This window comes from Grammomys surdaster, unplaced genomic scaffold (assembly GCF_004785775.1).
Source record: "Grammomys surdaster isolate TR1022 unplaced genomic scaffold, NIH_TR_1.0 125349, whole genome shotgun sequence".
Classification (NCBI taxonomy): Eukaryota; Metazoa; Chordata; class Mammalia; order Rodentia; family Muridae; genus Grammomys; species Grammomys surdaster.
The window spans coordinates 525,170-541,513 of NW_021620222.1; the positions used below are offsets into that span (position 1 = coordinate 525,170).

At 46.9% G+C, this 16,344-nt stretch overlaps 1 protein-coding gene across 1 annotated transcript; it reads right to left on the reverse strand.

Annotated features, from left to right (window-relative positions):
• Positions 1–1,251: 1,251 nt before the first annotated feature.
• Klk13 (kallikrein related peptidase 13) lies at positions 1,252–15,847 on the reverse strand. Its single transcript, XM_028785814.1, has 6 exons — positions 15,731–15,847; positions 14,560–14,650; positions 6,742–6,931; positions 6,365–6,633; positions 4,264–4,400; positions 1,252–1,459 (listed from the first exon to the last, which is right to left on the reverse strand). The coding sequence occupies exons 2-6, from the start codon at positions 14,609–14,611 to the stop codon at positions 1,277–1,279; spliced, it is 831 nt and encodes a 276-aa protein (XP_028641647.1). The 5' UTR covers positions 14,612–14,650; positions 15,731–15,847; the 3' UTR covers positions 1,252–1,276.
• Positions 15,848–16,344: the final 497 nt, after the last annotated feature.

Genomic DNA, 16,344 nt, shown 5'->3' on the forward strand with positions numbered 1-16,344 from the left:
GATGTACCACCTCCTGACGTGGGACAGCAGGATGTACCACCTCCTGATGTGGGACAGCAGGATGTACCACCCCACCCATACAACTTAATTTCTTACATCTTAGTCACTGCTCATCACTTGTGTCTGCCATGGTGCCTGACCCTGACTGTTACCAATATTTATTGAACAAATAAAAAATTAGATCTTCAGCAACCCAACCAGCTCAGTATGTGCACCCTACACTTTCTGAGACACTGCAGATTCAGCAGGAATTGTATAGGGTGAATACTAGAATTTACCCTCAGGACAATGCTCTCTGGGTAAATTATGAACCCATTTTAAAGGCAAGAGAGCAGGGAGCTGGGTGTGGGTGGCACACACCAGTCAGACTCACACTCTGCAGGGTGAGGAAGGAGACTTCCAGGCCAGCTCAGGCCACCAAGCAAGACCAATGCATCATCCACAACAAAACAAAACAAAAAAAAAGGAAGCAAGGAAGTTGTGAGCTTTATGACTTATTCAAAGCAGAGATTAGCATTAAGCAGATGCAGGGTAGTAGGCAAAGATATGAAAGCAAGGACTGTTGGGTAAGGATGTTCATGGGGGAGATAACAGGAGACTTGTGGGGTGATTAGATCTAGGAGGGAGGTCCTTTCGGTCCTGTAACTATAGGGACCAGAGAGTTGTTGATCCATGCTGGTGGCAACTCAGAGAGGGGCAGAGTTGATGAGGGCTGGGTCTTGTAGAATGTGGGATATAGTTTGAATCGGGATATCAGAGCTATGCAGAGGGTATAGAGTACCTGTGGTGAGTCACTGAAGTGCACAGGACGTGGTCCAGGCAGAAGATTCTGGATTATAAAGACTTCCAGAATGAAATATCACATGAGTCTATAACCTTCTTGAATATAAAAATACATTGTCAAGGGGTAAATAGTTTGAGGGTTACAAGGACCTGTCAGGGCCGGTCCATCTACAGACTGCTACTGAGATGAGTCCAGGATGGGGCTGAGTGGCACCAACAGAATTGGACTATGCAGATATCAACACCAGTTTATGGTGGTCATTGGACTATGCAGATATCGACACCAGTTTATGGTGGTCACGAAGATAGAGCTGTGGACTTGGATGGCGTTTGGATTGGGTTATTGGGGTGTTCCAAGGCTGGTGGAGGGAGTGTCACTGTGAACATGAGCCTATTGTTCCAAAGAGGCACTTAGGGTAGAAGTGACAGAGAAGGAAAAAGCACACAGTGAGAGAGGCACAGTAGGGAGGGAGGCAGGCAAATGAACACAGTTTTATTGTGTGCCCTTTGTCCTTCTCTGCTCCGGAGTGTTTCTGATGGTCTCCCAGATCCAGCGCAGGTATTTTGAAACTCGTGTGTAGACACCAGGTCGATTGGGCTGTCCACATGGAAAATCCCCCCATGAGATGATGCCGTAGAGTTTACCATTGCAAATCAGTGGGCCCCCGGAGTCACCCTGGGGAGACAAAGGACTGTTGATAAGGCTGAAGAGAAGGTAGAGATGCGGCAACATAGGGAGGAAAGGGAGAGATGGAGAGAAACAGAAGTGGTGAGTCAGAGAGATGGAGAGCCAGGGAGATGGAGAGCCAGGGAGAGGGAGAGTCAGGGAGAGGGAGAGCCAGGGAGAGGGAGAGCCAGGGAGAGGGAGAGTCAGGGGAGAGAGAGAGAGAGAGAGAGAGAGAGAGAGAGAGAGAGAGCGAGAGAGAGGATAGAGGGAGAGGGAGAGTCAGAGAGAGAGAGAGTCAGGGAGAGGGAGAGTCAGGGAGAGGGAGAGTCAGGGGGAGAGGGAGAGAGAGAGAGAGAGAGAGAGAGAGAGAGAGAGAGAGAGAGAGAATGAATCAGAGAGAAGGGGAGAATCAGGGAGAGGGAGAGACAGAGAGATAGTTATGGAGAGAGAGTAAGTCAGAGAGGTGGGGAGTCAAGAGGATGGAGACTTATGGAGATGGAGAATCAGAGAGACGGAAGTATGGTAGCTTGAATAAAAATGGCTCCCATAAGTCTGTAGGAAGTGGCACTTTTAGGAAATATGGCCTTGTTGGAGGTAGTTTGGCACTGTGGAGGTAGGCTTTCAGGTCTCATATGCTCAAGGTGTAGATCTCTCAGCTCTGTCTCCAGCACCATGTCTGCATGTTTCCCACCATGATAATAATGGACTAAACCTCTGAGTTGTCAGGCTGCCTTAATTAAATATTTTTCTTTATAAGGGTTGCTGTGGTCATAATGTCTCTTCACAGCAATAGAAACCCTAACTAAGGCAGAGGTACCAGGAGAGGGGTATTGCTGTGATAGGCTGGACCATGTTTTTATTTGAAGGAGTACTTTGGAACTTTAGATTAGAAAATCAGTTGAATACTTTAAATGAGATTCAATGGGCCACCCTAGAGGGAACAAGGATGACAGTGGTGCTGAGGGAGATTTGAACTGTAGGGGCCTGGCTCAGAGGAAAAGATTGTTGATATGTGGCTCAGAGACTATTGTGAAATTTTCATGAAGAATGTAGCTGCTTTCTGCCCTTGTCCAAAAAACATGCCCAAGGCTAAATTGAAAAGTTTTGGATTAATTGCATTTGTAGAAAAGATTTCAAAACAGCATAGTATGGAGTACGTCACGTGGTTATTGGTGGCCATGGTTATGCTGATCTATGATGAAAAGGAGCAGGCTGAGCAAGGGAAGTTACAAAATGTACAGTTTGAAGAAAAAGGGGTCACCAGGAAGCGGAATGGAGCTAAGTCCTGTGTCCAAGGAGATATGCAGAATAAAGACAAGTGGCAACCTCTGGGCAAGGCCCTACCCAGCGAAGCTTCCAACTTGTGAAAAGGTATTAAAGAACAGCTTAGGTCCAGGCATGGTGGTGCACACCTTTATTCTCAGCAATCCAGAGACAGAGACTGGCCATCTCTGAGTTTAAGGCCCACCTGGTCTACAGAACTTGCTCAGGACAGGCAAGCTTAGGCATTTAAAGGAAACCATTGAAAACAGAAAGCTGATGAAGATGTAATTGAATGAAGAGTCCATGCTCCAGCCAAGCAAGCATCAGAACTTGGCAGCTTTAGCAACATGGTTCTGGTTTTAAAGTTAAGGATACAAGAAAGAGCTTATGGGATCTCCCTCTGTGACTAAGAAAAGCTCCTGAAGCAAGGCATGTGGCAGAAATGTCCCTGCAAGAGGGCCTAAAGAGGCCATTGTGTGAAGCTGTAAAGGTGAAGCCTAGATTGTCTTGGAGACCTCAAGATGCTGGAGATGCCAGAGATGCCTCTGATACTTGCTGAGGAGAGCTGCTAACAGGGAGCAGAACCAGCGCGAGAGAAAGAAGTGTGCTGTAGTCAACGAAGCTGAAAGGAGTTGAAGATCTGAAGAGTGCTTTGACATCAGCCATAGAGATGCAGAGTTTGGACTTTGCTCGGCTGGTTTTCAGTCTTTCTTTGGTCCAGTATTTCCTCACTATGTTCCCTTTCATAATTGTATTGCATATCCTGTGTCATTATATGTTGGAAGTACATGATCTGCTTTTTCATTTTGATTTTACAGGGACTACAGGTAAGAGATTGCATGAATCTCACAAGAAACTCCAAACTTTGGACTTTTAAACAAGATTGAGATTGTGGGGACTTTTGGAGAGACTATGGGGACTTTGAAGTTGGACAAAGTGCATTTTGCATTATGATATGGCTATAAGCCTATGGGGGCCAGGGAGTGGTATGTGGTGCTTTGAATGAAAATGGCCTCCCTAGGCCCACGTAGGGAGTAACACCATTAGGAGGACTTGTTGGAGAAAAGGTGTTACTGAGGGGTGAGGGGAACGGGCTTAGAGGTCTCAGAGCTCAAGCTCAAGTGGTTGTCTCTTCCTGCTGCCTGCTGATCTGAATGTAGAACGCTCAGCCCCTTCTCCAGCACCATGCCTGCCTGCACAGCACCACGTTTCCACAGTGAAAATAATGGACTTAACCTCTGAAACTGTAAGCCAGTCTCAATTAAATGTTTTATTTTATAAGAGTTGCTGTGGTCACAGTGTCTCTTCACAGCAACAGAAGTCCTAGCTAAGATAGGGAGATAGATAATCAGGGAGGTGAAGAGTCAGGGACAGCAATTCAGAGGGATGGAGAGTCAGGGAGAGGAAGAGTCATGGAGAGGGAGAGTCAGAGAAAGGGAGAGTCAGAGGGATGGACAGTCAAGGAGATGGACAGTCAGGGAGAGAGAGAGGGGGGGGGAATGGAGAGTCAGGGAGATGGACCATATGCCTGAACGTTCTCCATGTCTCACCTCACAGGAGTCCTTTCCCCCTTCTTTGGTTCCAGCACATAGCATGTTAGCAGTGATCTTCCCAGGGTACACCTGCCGACACTCTTCATCTGAACGCAGTTCAATGTTGGCGCACTGCAGGGTTTTGGGGTAATTCACTGGGGAGGAGAGAGACCATCTGAGGAGACTTGTCCTGGATGTTAAAGAGTCAGAGTGGGCAGGAAATTGAGATGGGTTGAGTAAGATGACAGAAAAAGATGAGGCAGAAAGTAGTAAGGAGACAAAAATATGGACAGACGTGGGAACAGATGAGGATAAAGGAGAGGTGTGGATGAGAGGGCTGGAGCAGGGGATGGGGAGAAAGGAGAAACCTGAAGGTGGGGACTGGGAAGGTGGCTCTGTAGTTAAAGCGCTTTCCTTGCAAACATGAGGTCAGAGATCAGATCCCTAGAACTATGTAAATGCTGGGAGTGGGCATGATGGCCTGCTATATTTTCAGCCTCAGAAGGGGCTCCCCAAAGCAAGCTAGTTAGCAGTCCCAGCCGTGATCATGAGCTCTGGTTTGAGAGCTTGGTCTAGAAACCCTGCTTCGATGAATAAGGTGTGGAGTGAACAAGGTTGATTCCCAACATCAACCCTGAGACTCTATGGGAACAAACATGCACACACTCACATGTGTGTGAAATGGAAAGGTGTGTGTGTGCAGAGGAGGAAGAGTTAAAGGTGGGAAGGGTCCCAGCACTGCTGAGAAGATATGAGAGAGTAGAAAAAGTCGGTGGTAGGGAGAGGAGTGTGAAGGGGAAGGACACAGAAGAGACGGAAGGGAGCAAGGACTGCTGTGAACATGCCTGCTGATGTACATTATGCTACATGTTAGCCATATGTATAAAACACCTGAATAGTACACTGTTTATAGTTCATCTACCTCCACAAGATATACTTACTAATGCATTACATATGTAACAAATATGCAGATCATAAATACATTTCTTATAGTAAGTCTATAATATGTTAGCTATTACATGGTAGATGTTTTCATATAAGTTTTATTTTTTGGTACTAAGGACAATGTGTATATATGCCAAAATCAGAGTGAGAAGTTCAGGGGAGGAGTCAGTTCTCTCCTCCCACCAGGGGAGTCCTGGGGATTGAACCAGGTTGCCAGTCTTGATGGCTAGTGTCTTTACTCACTGAACCTGCTGGCCAGCCCTATTTCACTTTTTTAAAAAGAAATTTTGAGACAGATTTCTCCTTGTAGCTCAGACTGACTTCTCTGCAGCTTAGACTGCCCATGAGTTTATGATCCTACAGACTCAGCATCCCAGGTGACTGGCTGTATAGGCATGTGCCACCAGGCCCACCTTCTTGTATATTTATTCTGAGTCAGCAGAGATGGTTCAACAATTAAGAATACTTGCTGCTCTTCCAGGGGACCAGAGTTTGATTCTCAGTACCCACGTCAAGCAGCTCACAACTGCCTGTGACTGAAGTTCTAGGGAATCAGGTGCCTTCTTCTGGCCTCTGAAGACCCCTGCACTTACATGCACAAACTACACACACACACACATAGAATTAAAAATAAAATATATCATATATATGTAAAAATACATATGTAAAGTATATATACATATATAGTATACATATTCCCAGTACTTGAGAGGCAGAGGCAGGTGGATCTCTGTAAGTTCCAGGCCAGGCCAGTCAGGACTACAGAGTAACACCCCCACTGTATATTTTATATATTCAAACATTTGTGATATTAATATTAAGGAGATACATCTCTTCATTTATGTAGACTTACTTTTATAAAGCAACCCTAGGACTGGCAAAATGGCTCAGTAGGTAATGGTGCTTGCAGCCAAGCCTGAGGACCTGAGCTTGATTACCAGAGCCCAAATGTTGGGAGGAAAGGATGGAAATCCTGTAGTTTGCTTTCTGACCTCTCTTCAGGCCACCTTGACACACCTTCCCTCCAGCACACACACATAAAACCAATACCAATATAATACAAAACCAGCACACAATATGAAACCAAAAATGTAGTAAAAGAAACCTCTTCACTTATGGCTGCCTGTTTCCTCAGGCATCTGTGAGGACTCCAGCAGACCACGTAGGCACTTACCTTGGGGGCTGGTGGTGGTGCCCCAGCCAGAAACACGACAGCAGGTGCCAGTGGGCAGGCAGTCATCGGCAGAGAGTTGCAGAGTATGGACGTGGCTGTTGAGCTGGACTGGAGACTTCAGCTCCAAAAGCATGATGTCATGGTCATGATTCAGGTGGGTGGGGCTGACCTGGTATTCAGGATGGGGGATAGAGCGGACCACCTCCATTGCCTGCTCGCCCTTCTCCACACGTCCCAGGGCATGCTTGCCCAGATGAACTGTGTACCCACTGTGGGTGCAGGAAGTGGTGGATAAGAGACAGAAGATGAGCTCACCTCTACCCCCACCCCAGCCCAGCCCCAGCTCTTCCCCATCCCAAACTCAACGTCCCACATACTCTTTCCTACAGTGAGCCGCTGTGAGTACCCATTTGGGGTGAACCAGAACTGCTCCACAGAGAAGTCGTCCACGGACCAGTAGAGCTGCCTGCCAAGGCTGAGAGTGGGGAAGGCAGGTGTAGCCACCTGGGAGAAAACCACTGGTCCCATTGGTACCATTGAGAATCTTGGGGTAGTCCCGGGAAATTCCTGTTAAAGACAAGAAACTTTTAGAGAATTTGGGCTAAGGAAGAAGAAAAGGACAGAGTTATAGTTCTGGATTTGGGGAGAGGATCAGATTATTGTTTGGGATAACCAAAGACTGAGGATTCATTTGCTGGCCTCTAAGTTGCCATATTCTACTCACTGGGGATGAGTCAAGTAGAGATCTCATTTGTACTATAGAAATGCTGACTTGTTCAATGGACACTAGGAGGAGAGCTTATGGAATGAACACATTGCCAAGAAGTAAGCAGAGGTTCGTTCTCTCTCCATTTACATTTTCTTGAGGCAAAAAAAAGACTTAACTATTTACCTAGGCAGCAACCATACACTCATTTATTACTTCATCCACCTATCAATCCATCTTCCTAGCTACTTCCATTTACTTACCCATCCGTGCAGCTGTCAGCCCATCCATCTGTCCATCAACTTACCATCCATGTATATACCTGCCCATTCATTCATTCATTCATTCATTCATTCATTCATTCATTCATTCATCTATCTACCTATCTACCTATACACCAACATGCCCACACACTCATTCATCCACTTGTCCATCCATCTACCCACCCGCCTATGTATGTACATATCATCCATCCACCCATCATCCCCATACATACCATCTTCCCATCTATCCACCCGCCCATCTACCTATCCATCTAGTCACACATCCACATGTGTGATATACTTATCCATTCATCAAACCATCCATCTATCCATCCATGTATCCATATAGACATCAATCTTCCCATCTATCCACCCACCCACCCACTAATCTTCCTATCCACCAGCCAAATGGCTCACATGTTCATCCATCTACTCATCCATTTATGTATCTATCCATCTACCTGTCCATAAACCCATATATTTACTCATCCATCCATCCATCCATCCATCCACCCACCCACCCACCCACCCATCCACCCACCCATCCATCCATCCATCCACCCACCCATCCATCCATCCATCCATCCACCCATCCACCCATCCATCCATCCATCCATCCACCCACCCATCCATCCATCCATCCATCCACCCACCCATCCATCCATCCATCCATCCACCCACCCATCCATCCATCCATCCACCCATCCATCCATCATCTATGTATCCATATAGCTATCAACACCATCTATCTATCCATATACCCACTAATCTACTTATCCACAGCCAACTGATTTACATGTTCATCCATCTACTCATCCATCCATCTACCTATTCACCCAACCATCTACCTATCTACCTAACCATCTTTCCATCTTTCCATCTATCCATCTACTTGGATATTCATAAGGTGAAGAATGATAGAGGAAGACACCCAATGCTGATCTCTGGGCAAGCATGCATACACACACACACACACACACACACCACATCACTTAAAAACCTCTGTGTCCAAATCTCTATCCCTCTCCTCTTAGCCCACTCTGATCCACACATGCATGTATACATACATACATACATACATACATACATACATACATACATTCATACATTTACAAACCTACCCATCTATCCATCCTCCCAACCACCAATCCACTCATTGACCTATCCATCACATATTCATTTCTCACTCATGTATCAACTCAACCACTATGCATCCATCCATTCTTCCAACATAATTTCTCTGGGTGCTTTTCCAGTTATACAGACTAACAGTAGCCATGCCCAAATTCATATTTCCATCTCCAGTCTTTACAGTTGGAGGCTCAACTGCTATTAGCCTAAATAACTCATATACACCTTGATGTTTCTGCCTGTAAATTGATCTTTCTCACCCAAACTGTTCTTTCTAGGCCTTCTCATCTTGATGTTCACCCCAAACCTGAGTATCAATCCTTGCTTCACCTCCTTCCTTGATCATTTACAACAGTCCTGTTAGTTTGTCTCCTAAGTACCCAGTTGAAAATGTTTAAGATTTATTTATTTTATGTGTGTGAATGTTTTGCCTGCGTGCATGTATGTGCATCATGTGCATACCTGATGCTTAAGGAGGTCAGAAGAGAGCATCAGATTCCCAGGAACTGCAGTTACACATGGTTGTAAACCACCACGTGGGTGCTAAAAACCAAACCTGAGTCTTCTGCAAGAGCAGCCAATGTTCTTAACCACTAAGCCATCTTTCCAGCCCTCCAATATCCAAGTTTTGCCAACTCCCTGGCACCATTTTAGACCAGATTCTGCCTGAATGCTGAAGTCATCCTAAATATTTTGCATTTTTTCCAATCCAGTCTTTCCAATTTAGTTTAAGGAATCTTCAAACAAGGAATGACAGACCACATTGTTCCAGTTCTTGACTTCCCCTAAAATAAGTTCAACAATGCTGAGGAGAGGGCTAAGTTGATTAACTGCTTGCTGCATCTGAGTTGGACGACCTCCTCTCTGTCAGTACCAAGGTAAAAAACCTAGGACAATGTCACAAGTCTGCAATCTCAGACCTGGAGATGAGACAAAGGCAAGAGGACTTCTGGGGTTTGATGGCAGCCAGTCCAGTTGAATTGGAGAGCTCCAGGTTCAACTGGAAATATTGCCTTAGAAAATAAGGTAGAGAATGATAGAGAAAGACACTCGACGTTGACCTCTGGCCTAGACACGCACACAGACATGTCCTGTGTCACTTGGAAGCTTCTTTGTCCAAATCCCCACCAGTCTCCTCTTGGTCCACTCTGTTCTGGCCTCATGCAACTGTTTTCCCAGCACTCTGGAGCCTCTCTTTGTACTTGCTGTTCTGAAATGGAAACTTACGGTTTCTTTGGAAGTCAGTTCTATTGGGTGGTGTTTTGTTGGGGCAAACACATGAAGGACTGTTTCACTGAAGTGGACACAGGTGAAAGAATGTTCTGCTAAAGTAAGCATATGAAAGTATGTGTGATGAAAGATCTTTCACTAACAACGTGCATGTCTTGGTTTGCCTTACATTGCATAGCTAAGCTCCATTTGTTATGACTCCATAGAGAAAAGTGGATCAAAAAACTTCTGGTGGTGTTCTGGTGACTTCTTGCCACTTCCTTAAACTTGGCCCAAGTGATGTCAACTGATACAGATTTACATGGAGTTTTGCTAAGACAGACTCACGTGCTGAGGCAAGACATGTGGTGAGGCAAAACCCATGGAAGACACATAATGTTTGGAGGGAGTATAAAAAGCCAGTGATGGGGGGCCTTGTTTGCATGGCTAGCTTTGCAATGCTTCATTGGTCTCAAGTCTTTGTCTTTGCTGATCTTCAGTTCAATGAGAGGGAGAGGCATGGCAAGGAGATGGATAGCTATCTGGGACCTCAGTCTAAGGGTTCTCCTCCTGGACCTCAGGCACCAACAGGACATGTTCTGTAAGGATGCTCATCAAAGCTATAGCTATCCATCTCTTTAGGCTATCCCCTTCTCATCCTGGCATCCATGCTGGTCATAATTGTTCCTGCTGATTCTTGCTGATTCAGTTGAGGCCTGGCTACTTCTGCTAGGTCGTGCCACCACTGTTGATTCATGTTTGCAACCCCAACACTATTGAACTAGACTACTGGTATATTATTGAAGTGTTTGTGAGTGAATTGAGCTGCCGCTGCTGATTTCTATTAACTGAACTGCTGCTTTCCTGACAATGCAGATTGGATTTGCTCCAAAGAACAAGTTCTAAACAGGTCCACCTCCTCCATATCCTAGTAACCTTTCTTTTTCCACTACCTCTGGTGGGTGGTGGGCTAGAAGGGAGGTTAAAGAGTTTAAGAACCCACAGTAAAAGTAGGTTTTGAAAAATTTAAGCTACACTGTTTCCTCCTACTTAGGACTTCTTCTTTATGCCAAACATGTACCTATATGTTTCGATGTGCCAATTCTAGCCACAAGTGTGCCTTGAAGTCAATTAAAATAAAATCCAAACCTCAGTTCCTTGGGGATGCCAGCCATGTCTCAGATAGTCATTTATCCACACAGTCAGAGATAAAGATGAGGTACAGCTCTCTTGATCTCTTGTTCTCTTGCTTTCTTGCCTCTAGCTTCTCTCTGTCCCCTCGCCTCTCCTCCCTTCCCTTCCCTCTCTCTCCATGTGGTCCTGGCCAGCCTCCACTTCTCTCCTCACTTCTCCCACCATCTTCTCCCATTTCTCTCCCCACCTTTGCCCTCTGCCCTGAATAAACCCCCTTCCCTTTGGGGAAAAAAAAAGATGAGGTACAGACAGAGATCATTTGAGCTGATGCATGGAGAGACCAGAAGGCACATGATAGAGTTTTTCCCCTGTGAGATCTAGATTCCTCTCCTCAAGCTTGGTAATTCCCTCTTCCCCTCATCTCTATCTTCCGTATCCACTCCCATCTTCTCTCCTCTCTCCTCCATTCCCTTCCTCTTTTTCTTCTATTTCTTCTCTTTCTCTCTGTTCCCTCACATTCTTTCTCCTCTCTCTCCCCACTCCTTTCACTCTTACCAGAAGCTCCACTGACAGCAGCCTTCTCAACTACTCTGTTCAGAGTGTCATTCCTCAAATCTAGCATACATGAGGCAACACTGGAGACAACGGCTGTGGGTGGTGGGGGCAGAGCATCTAAGCCTGAGTGAGATACTTTCTTACCATGCAAATTACCAGCCTCGGCTTCCCTAGCTGTCAAGTAGAAAAAGCACAGTCCTCCCTTGGTATCTGTGGAGAACTGGTTCTAGGGCCCTACAGATATTACAGCCCAGAAATGTTCAAGCCCTTTACATAAAGCATCCTTGTGTTTACATATAACTTCCACACATTTTTCCATCCCATTAAATTGCTCCTGGTGATTTATAATAGCTAATAAAAGCCAAATGCCATGTAAACAGCTACTACACCTTATTTCTCAGGGGACACTGCCAAGGGAAAAGCCTCCATGAGCTCTGTACTAACAAGAATGGTTCTTTGGGTTGTTGTTTTTTTTTTTCTTCTATTATCAATGCTTAGCTTGTTGAATCCTCAGATGGGGAGCTGTGGATACAGGACAGCTGTGAGTGTTCATCAAGCGTCAGGGAGCTGTGAGATTCATTAAGGTGCTACCTCTTAACCTCCATCCTGAGTGTCCTGCAAATGCTTACCTACAAGGGAGGCCCCACAGCCTCCAGCCCATTTCCCCACCTGCATATGCTGGGATGGCCCACATGGTTTTAAGAGTTAAGGGCAGGAATAAAGGGTCATTTCAGTGGAACCAAGAATAAGACAAAGGTGACATTAAAAGGTAAAGACAGGAGGATGAGGAGCTCAAGGTCATCCTTGGCTACATGGCAAGTTTGTGGCAAGCCTGGGCTACCTACTTGAGATCCTGTCTCAAAAAAATGAAAAAAAAATGCCAAAGTCAGAAGCCGAGCTATGGTCCAGTTCTCTTTTAACTCTGGGTGGGCCTATGGTGTAAAAGGCTTGTGAGGAGGCTGGTCAGACTGAAACCCTCACTCTTATTAAGTTCCCTCTAGTACCAGAAGGGAGCAAATCCTTATCTAGGTACCTAAGCTTTGGGAGTTCCACCATCTTTAATAGCAATTTTACAGAACTCAAAGAAAGTTCAATTAATCCAGGCTTGGTGGCATAGGCTTGTCAGTCCAGCTCCTTGGGAAACGAACACAAGAAGAAGCAAATTTAAGACCTGCCTAGGGTACAGAAGTTCAAGGCTGGCCCGAGGAACTTAATGAGTCTCTATCTCAAAAATAAAAAGTAAAAAGAAGCCTGAAAATGCAGGCCAGTCATAGACTTCCTTAGTTCTCGTGGGTCCCTGTGATTGATTCTCAGTACTGCATGAAAGTGAGGAAGAGGGGTGGGAAATGAGGAAAGGAGGGAATTAAAAGGAACTTGTATCCCCAATTTGAAGTGGTCCAACAAATAAGCAGACTGTATTGTTTTCGTGTGTGTGTGTGTGTGTGTGTGTGTGTGTGTGTGTGTATGTAAACAGCTCTTACACCTTATTTCTCAGGGGATACTGCCAAGGGGAAAGCATGCCTTCTTTTTCTTCTCTCTTCCCCTCCTTTCACCCTTACTAGAATATATGTATACACACACACATATTTTATATATATATGTATACATATATATATATCATATATATATTGTACATTAATATATTATATATAATATTTAAGTAGACATTAGTGTACTAAGGATATAGTACAATATTTATAGTCCTAGGGATTGACCTTAAGGCCTTACTTCAAATACACTAGAAAAGCACTATAGCCCTAAGCTGTATCTCCAGCCAATAAACACACACACACACACACACACACACACAAATAAATAAATAAATAAATAAATAAATAAATAAATAAAGTAAATATAGCAAAAGAGCTGAAATTTAAAAGCCCTTTAAGTCAGAAGTTATGCAGACAGACTGCTGGAACAGGGCACGGTGGACCGGGTGGACGACTGGATTAGTATCCTGGCTCAGGTGTGGCAGTGTCTTTGGGGCAGGATCCTTCTGTCCCTGAGTCCTAGGAGTAATTACAGCACACCTACCTCATCAGGCTTTGGAGGGTTCCACAAGACACAGCATGTGGGGCTCCTGGCTCAGCGCGAGGCACCAGGAGGGGCAAGGGTGTGAATCCTGGGTGTGGCACCAAGCACGGCAGCCACCCCATCTCCTGGCAGGCGGGCAGCAAAAGCTGGTGCAGGGTGCTAGGTGCTGTGGACCCTCCCCCTCTAAGTCAGAACAAAGTCCCTGCGGAGACCATCCTGAAGTCTCCATTACATATCTAGGCTCCTGATAGGCTGCTCCTTACCTCATAATGGCGATTAATTATTAACTAATTATTTGGATAATTGCTTCAATAATGTCTGCACAGCTCTCCTGGACACACATGGATGCCACAGGCAGAATGCTCAGTGTCTACTGCTTGTCCCTGGCAGAATAAGTGAATGATGCATGCATACCTGGGATTTCTAGAGTGTGTGTATGGGAAGGCAGAGAAAAGAACCGGGCTTGTAGCTCAGCTGGTGTGTCCCTAGTACCCAGACAGCTATGGGTTCCATCCCCAGTGCCTCATAAACAGAGCCTGGCAGTACATACTTGTCATCCCTAAAGCTGGGAAGGTAGAGGCAGGAGGATTCACGGCCATTCTCAGCTAGATAGTGAGTTTGAAGCCAGCCTGCAGGAGACACTATCTCAAAAAGCAAACATCAAAGTCAAATAAAAACCCACGACTTTCAGAGCTCTTTCTGTCCAGAGCAATCAGTGTTGCAGAAGAAAACAATTGTAGGTACAAGGACCTTCAGTTTTGCTCAAAGTAGCATTTGCTAATATGTGAACCCGTGCACTTGTGAGCTTCCTGCTCTCAGGGAGGCTGTGTGTGTGTGTGTGTGTGTGTGTGTGTGTGTGTGTGTGTGTGTGTGTTTAGTTGGGGGGATGGGGCAGCTGCAAAGAGCCAAGAGAGTCAAGAAGAGTTGGGGCTTCCCTGAGCTGGGGCATCTCTGGGATCATAGGTATTGGTATTGGTGAGCTGACCCCAGCTGGGAAATCAGGTTACACATGGACTAGCAGGAAGCTATCAGGGTGTCCTCCCTGGCCTCGAGTGGGCGTGGGGCGGAGCGCACGGGTCCCACGCCCCCTCCCCGTAGCCTGACTCTTCCCACCATTGACTTGAGTGGCTTCCCTGCCTCCACCCCTGTGCCTGAGTACTTACCTCCGGACAAGGCCAAGGTCAGGCAAGCGATGGTAGCCACTAGGGGCCACATGATAGCTCCGGGATGGGGGGTGGGCAGGGTGGGCGGGGCCTGGGTCGAGAAGCTGAAGTGGGTATTGCAAAGCAAGCCCAGAGACTGAGTCTGTGCTTGGTACGCTTGAACTTTCCAGCTCTATTCATCTGAAATCCCTGAGCCTTGAATCTTGCCCTCTCCATTCCCACTGTGTGGGGGACACCCCAGGAGCTGGTGGAGGGGCAGCATGCACTCCTCTGAGCTCCAGGACCTGCCATCACCTCATAGAGGTCACCCGTTCTTCCTCTGCACTCTGAGAGCTGGGCCCAGGTAGCATTCTCTCGCCCATCACTCCTTCCCCGCCTCTGACCCCATTATCCCCTCTCTGGGCCTGCCCCGGACCCTGGGTCTCCTCCCTGGCGTCTAGTCTTTCTGCATGCTTAGGCTCCCTGCATCTCTGCAAGTTTCTGTCTCCACCTGCGCCTTACGCTGATTCAGCTATCCTGTATCCCCAACTTCCCATCCCTCCTCCTTTCTCCTTCCTGTCACCCTCCAACGCCCCTTCCCCAGGCCTCTGCCCCTCTCCCACCCAGAGACTCTACCTGAGTGAGGGGCCAACTTCAGCTGCCAGCTGCCTAGAAAGTTCAGCTCTGACCCATGGCTTTTAACCCCTGAGCTCCCTCCCCCAGCGCGCGTGCACCATTTCCCGGTGCTGGCTCCCCCTCTCCACCCCCAATGGCTCAGCTTGTTGTTGACAGGCACCCCCCCAGCCTGGGCTCGGCCCTCAGCTTGGAGGCGGAGCTTCTGGGACAAGCTGGGACCCAGATCTGGCCCCGCCCAAGCCCGAATTGAACCCACTGTGAACCTTCCTGTGGCAGGACAAGACCATAGAAAGGGGAAAAGCCCACTTTCCTTCTCAAACTCCTCCCACCCGCATACTGCTTGCCATGCTACATCTCACTCTTTTCCTCACCTCAGCTCTCACCTTGTGCAAACTCTTAGTCTGCCTCAGCTCCCAGATAGCCATCACTGAGCTGTCCTGAAATCTCACTTTTACCATAGGATCAGCCCCCCAACCTCCCTCAACGCAAGTCCCTTCACAGGCAACCCAAGCTTATCTCTCAATATCAAAATCAGCCCAGCCAGTAGGAGTCTCACCTCCAGTCTTTTTTCTTCTGAAATTTAAAGTGATGACCACATATGTTCATCACCTCTTTCCTAAGACACACGCCACCACAGGTACCAGGCCTTAGTGGGTATCAAGTGCCCCAGGTCCCTGAGCCTGGAAAAGTAGTTTGAACTAGGCAGCCTTTCAGGAGCAGAGTTGATGGAGTGCATAGCAAGGTGGGTGGAGAGGGAGAGGACAGGTGGGGGAGGGGAGGGCAAGCCTGGATGGGATGGGGTGGAGGAAGAGGAAGGAGGAAGGGATGGTGTTTGGGGAATGAGTAGGTGGCTTCTAGAACTGTGGCTAGGTGGGGCCCCATGAGTTAATCCCAGGGGGTGGACAGGGCAGGATTAGGGATTAAGAAGGACGGAGGTGGGGTCAGAATTCGGAAACAAGCCAAGAAGGGGGATCCAGTGATGTTTGGAAAGAGGGAGCTAGTAAAGATGACATCATTAAGATAGAGGCTGGTGGGGTGAAGGGTCACAGGAAGGGAAGTGGGGATATGGTTGGGTACAGGACTAGGAAGTTCAGTGGTCCAGACAGGAAGTTCAGTGGTCCAGACAGGAAGTTCAGTGGTCCAGACAGGAAGTTCAGTTGTCCAGACCAA

Coding starts and splice junctions, on each gene's coding strand:
- Klk13 (XM_028785814.1), bottom strand. CDS start 14,611: ATGTGGCCCCTAGTGGCTACCATCGCTTGCCTGACCTTGGCCTTGTCC. Junction 6,932..14,559: donor GACCTTGGCCTTGTCCGGAG/GTAAGTACTCAG, acceptor TGTCTTTAACAG/GAATTTCCCGGGACTACCCC. Junction 6,634..6,741: donor GCGGCTCACTGTAGGAAAGA/GTATGTGGGACG, acceptor CTGCACCCACAG/TGGGTACACAGTTCATCTGG.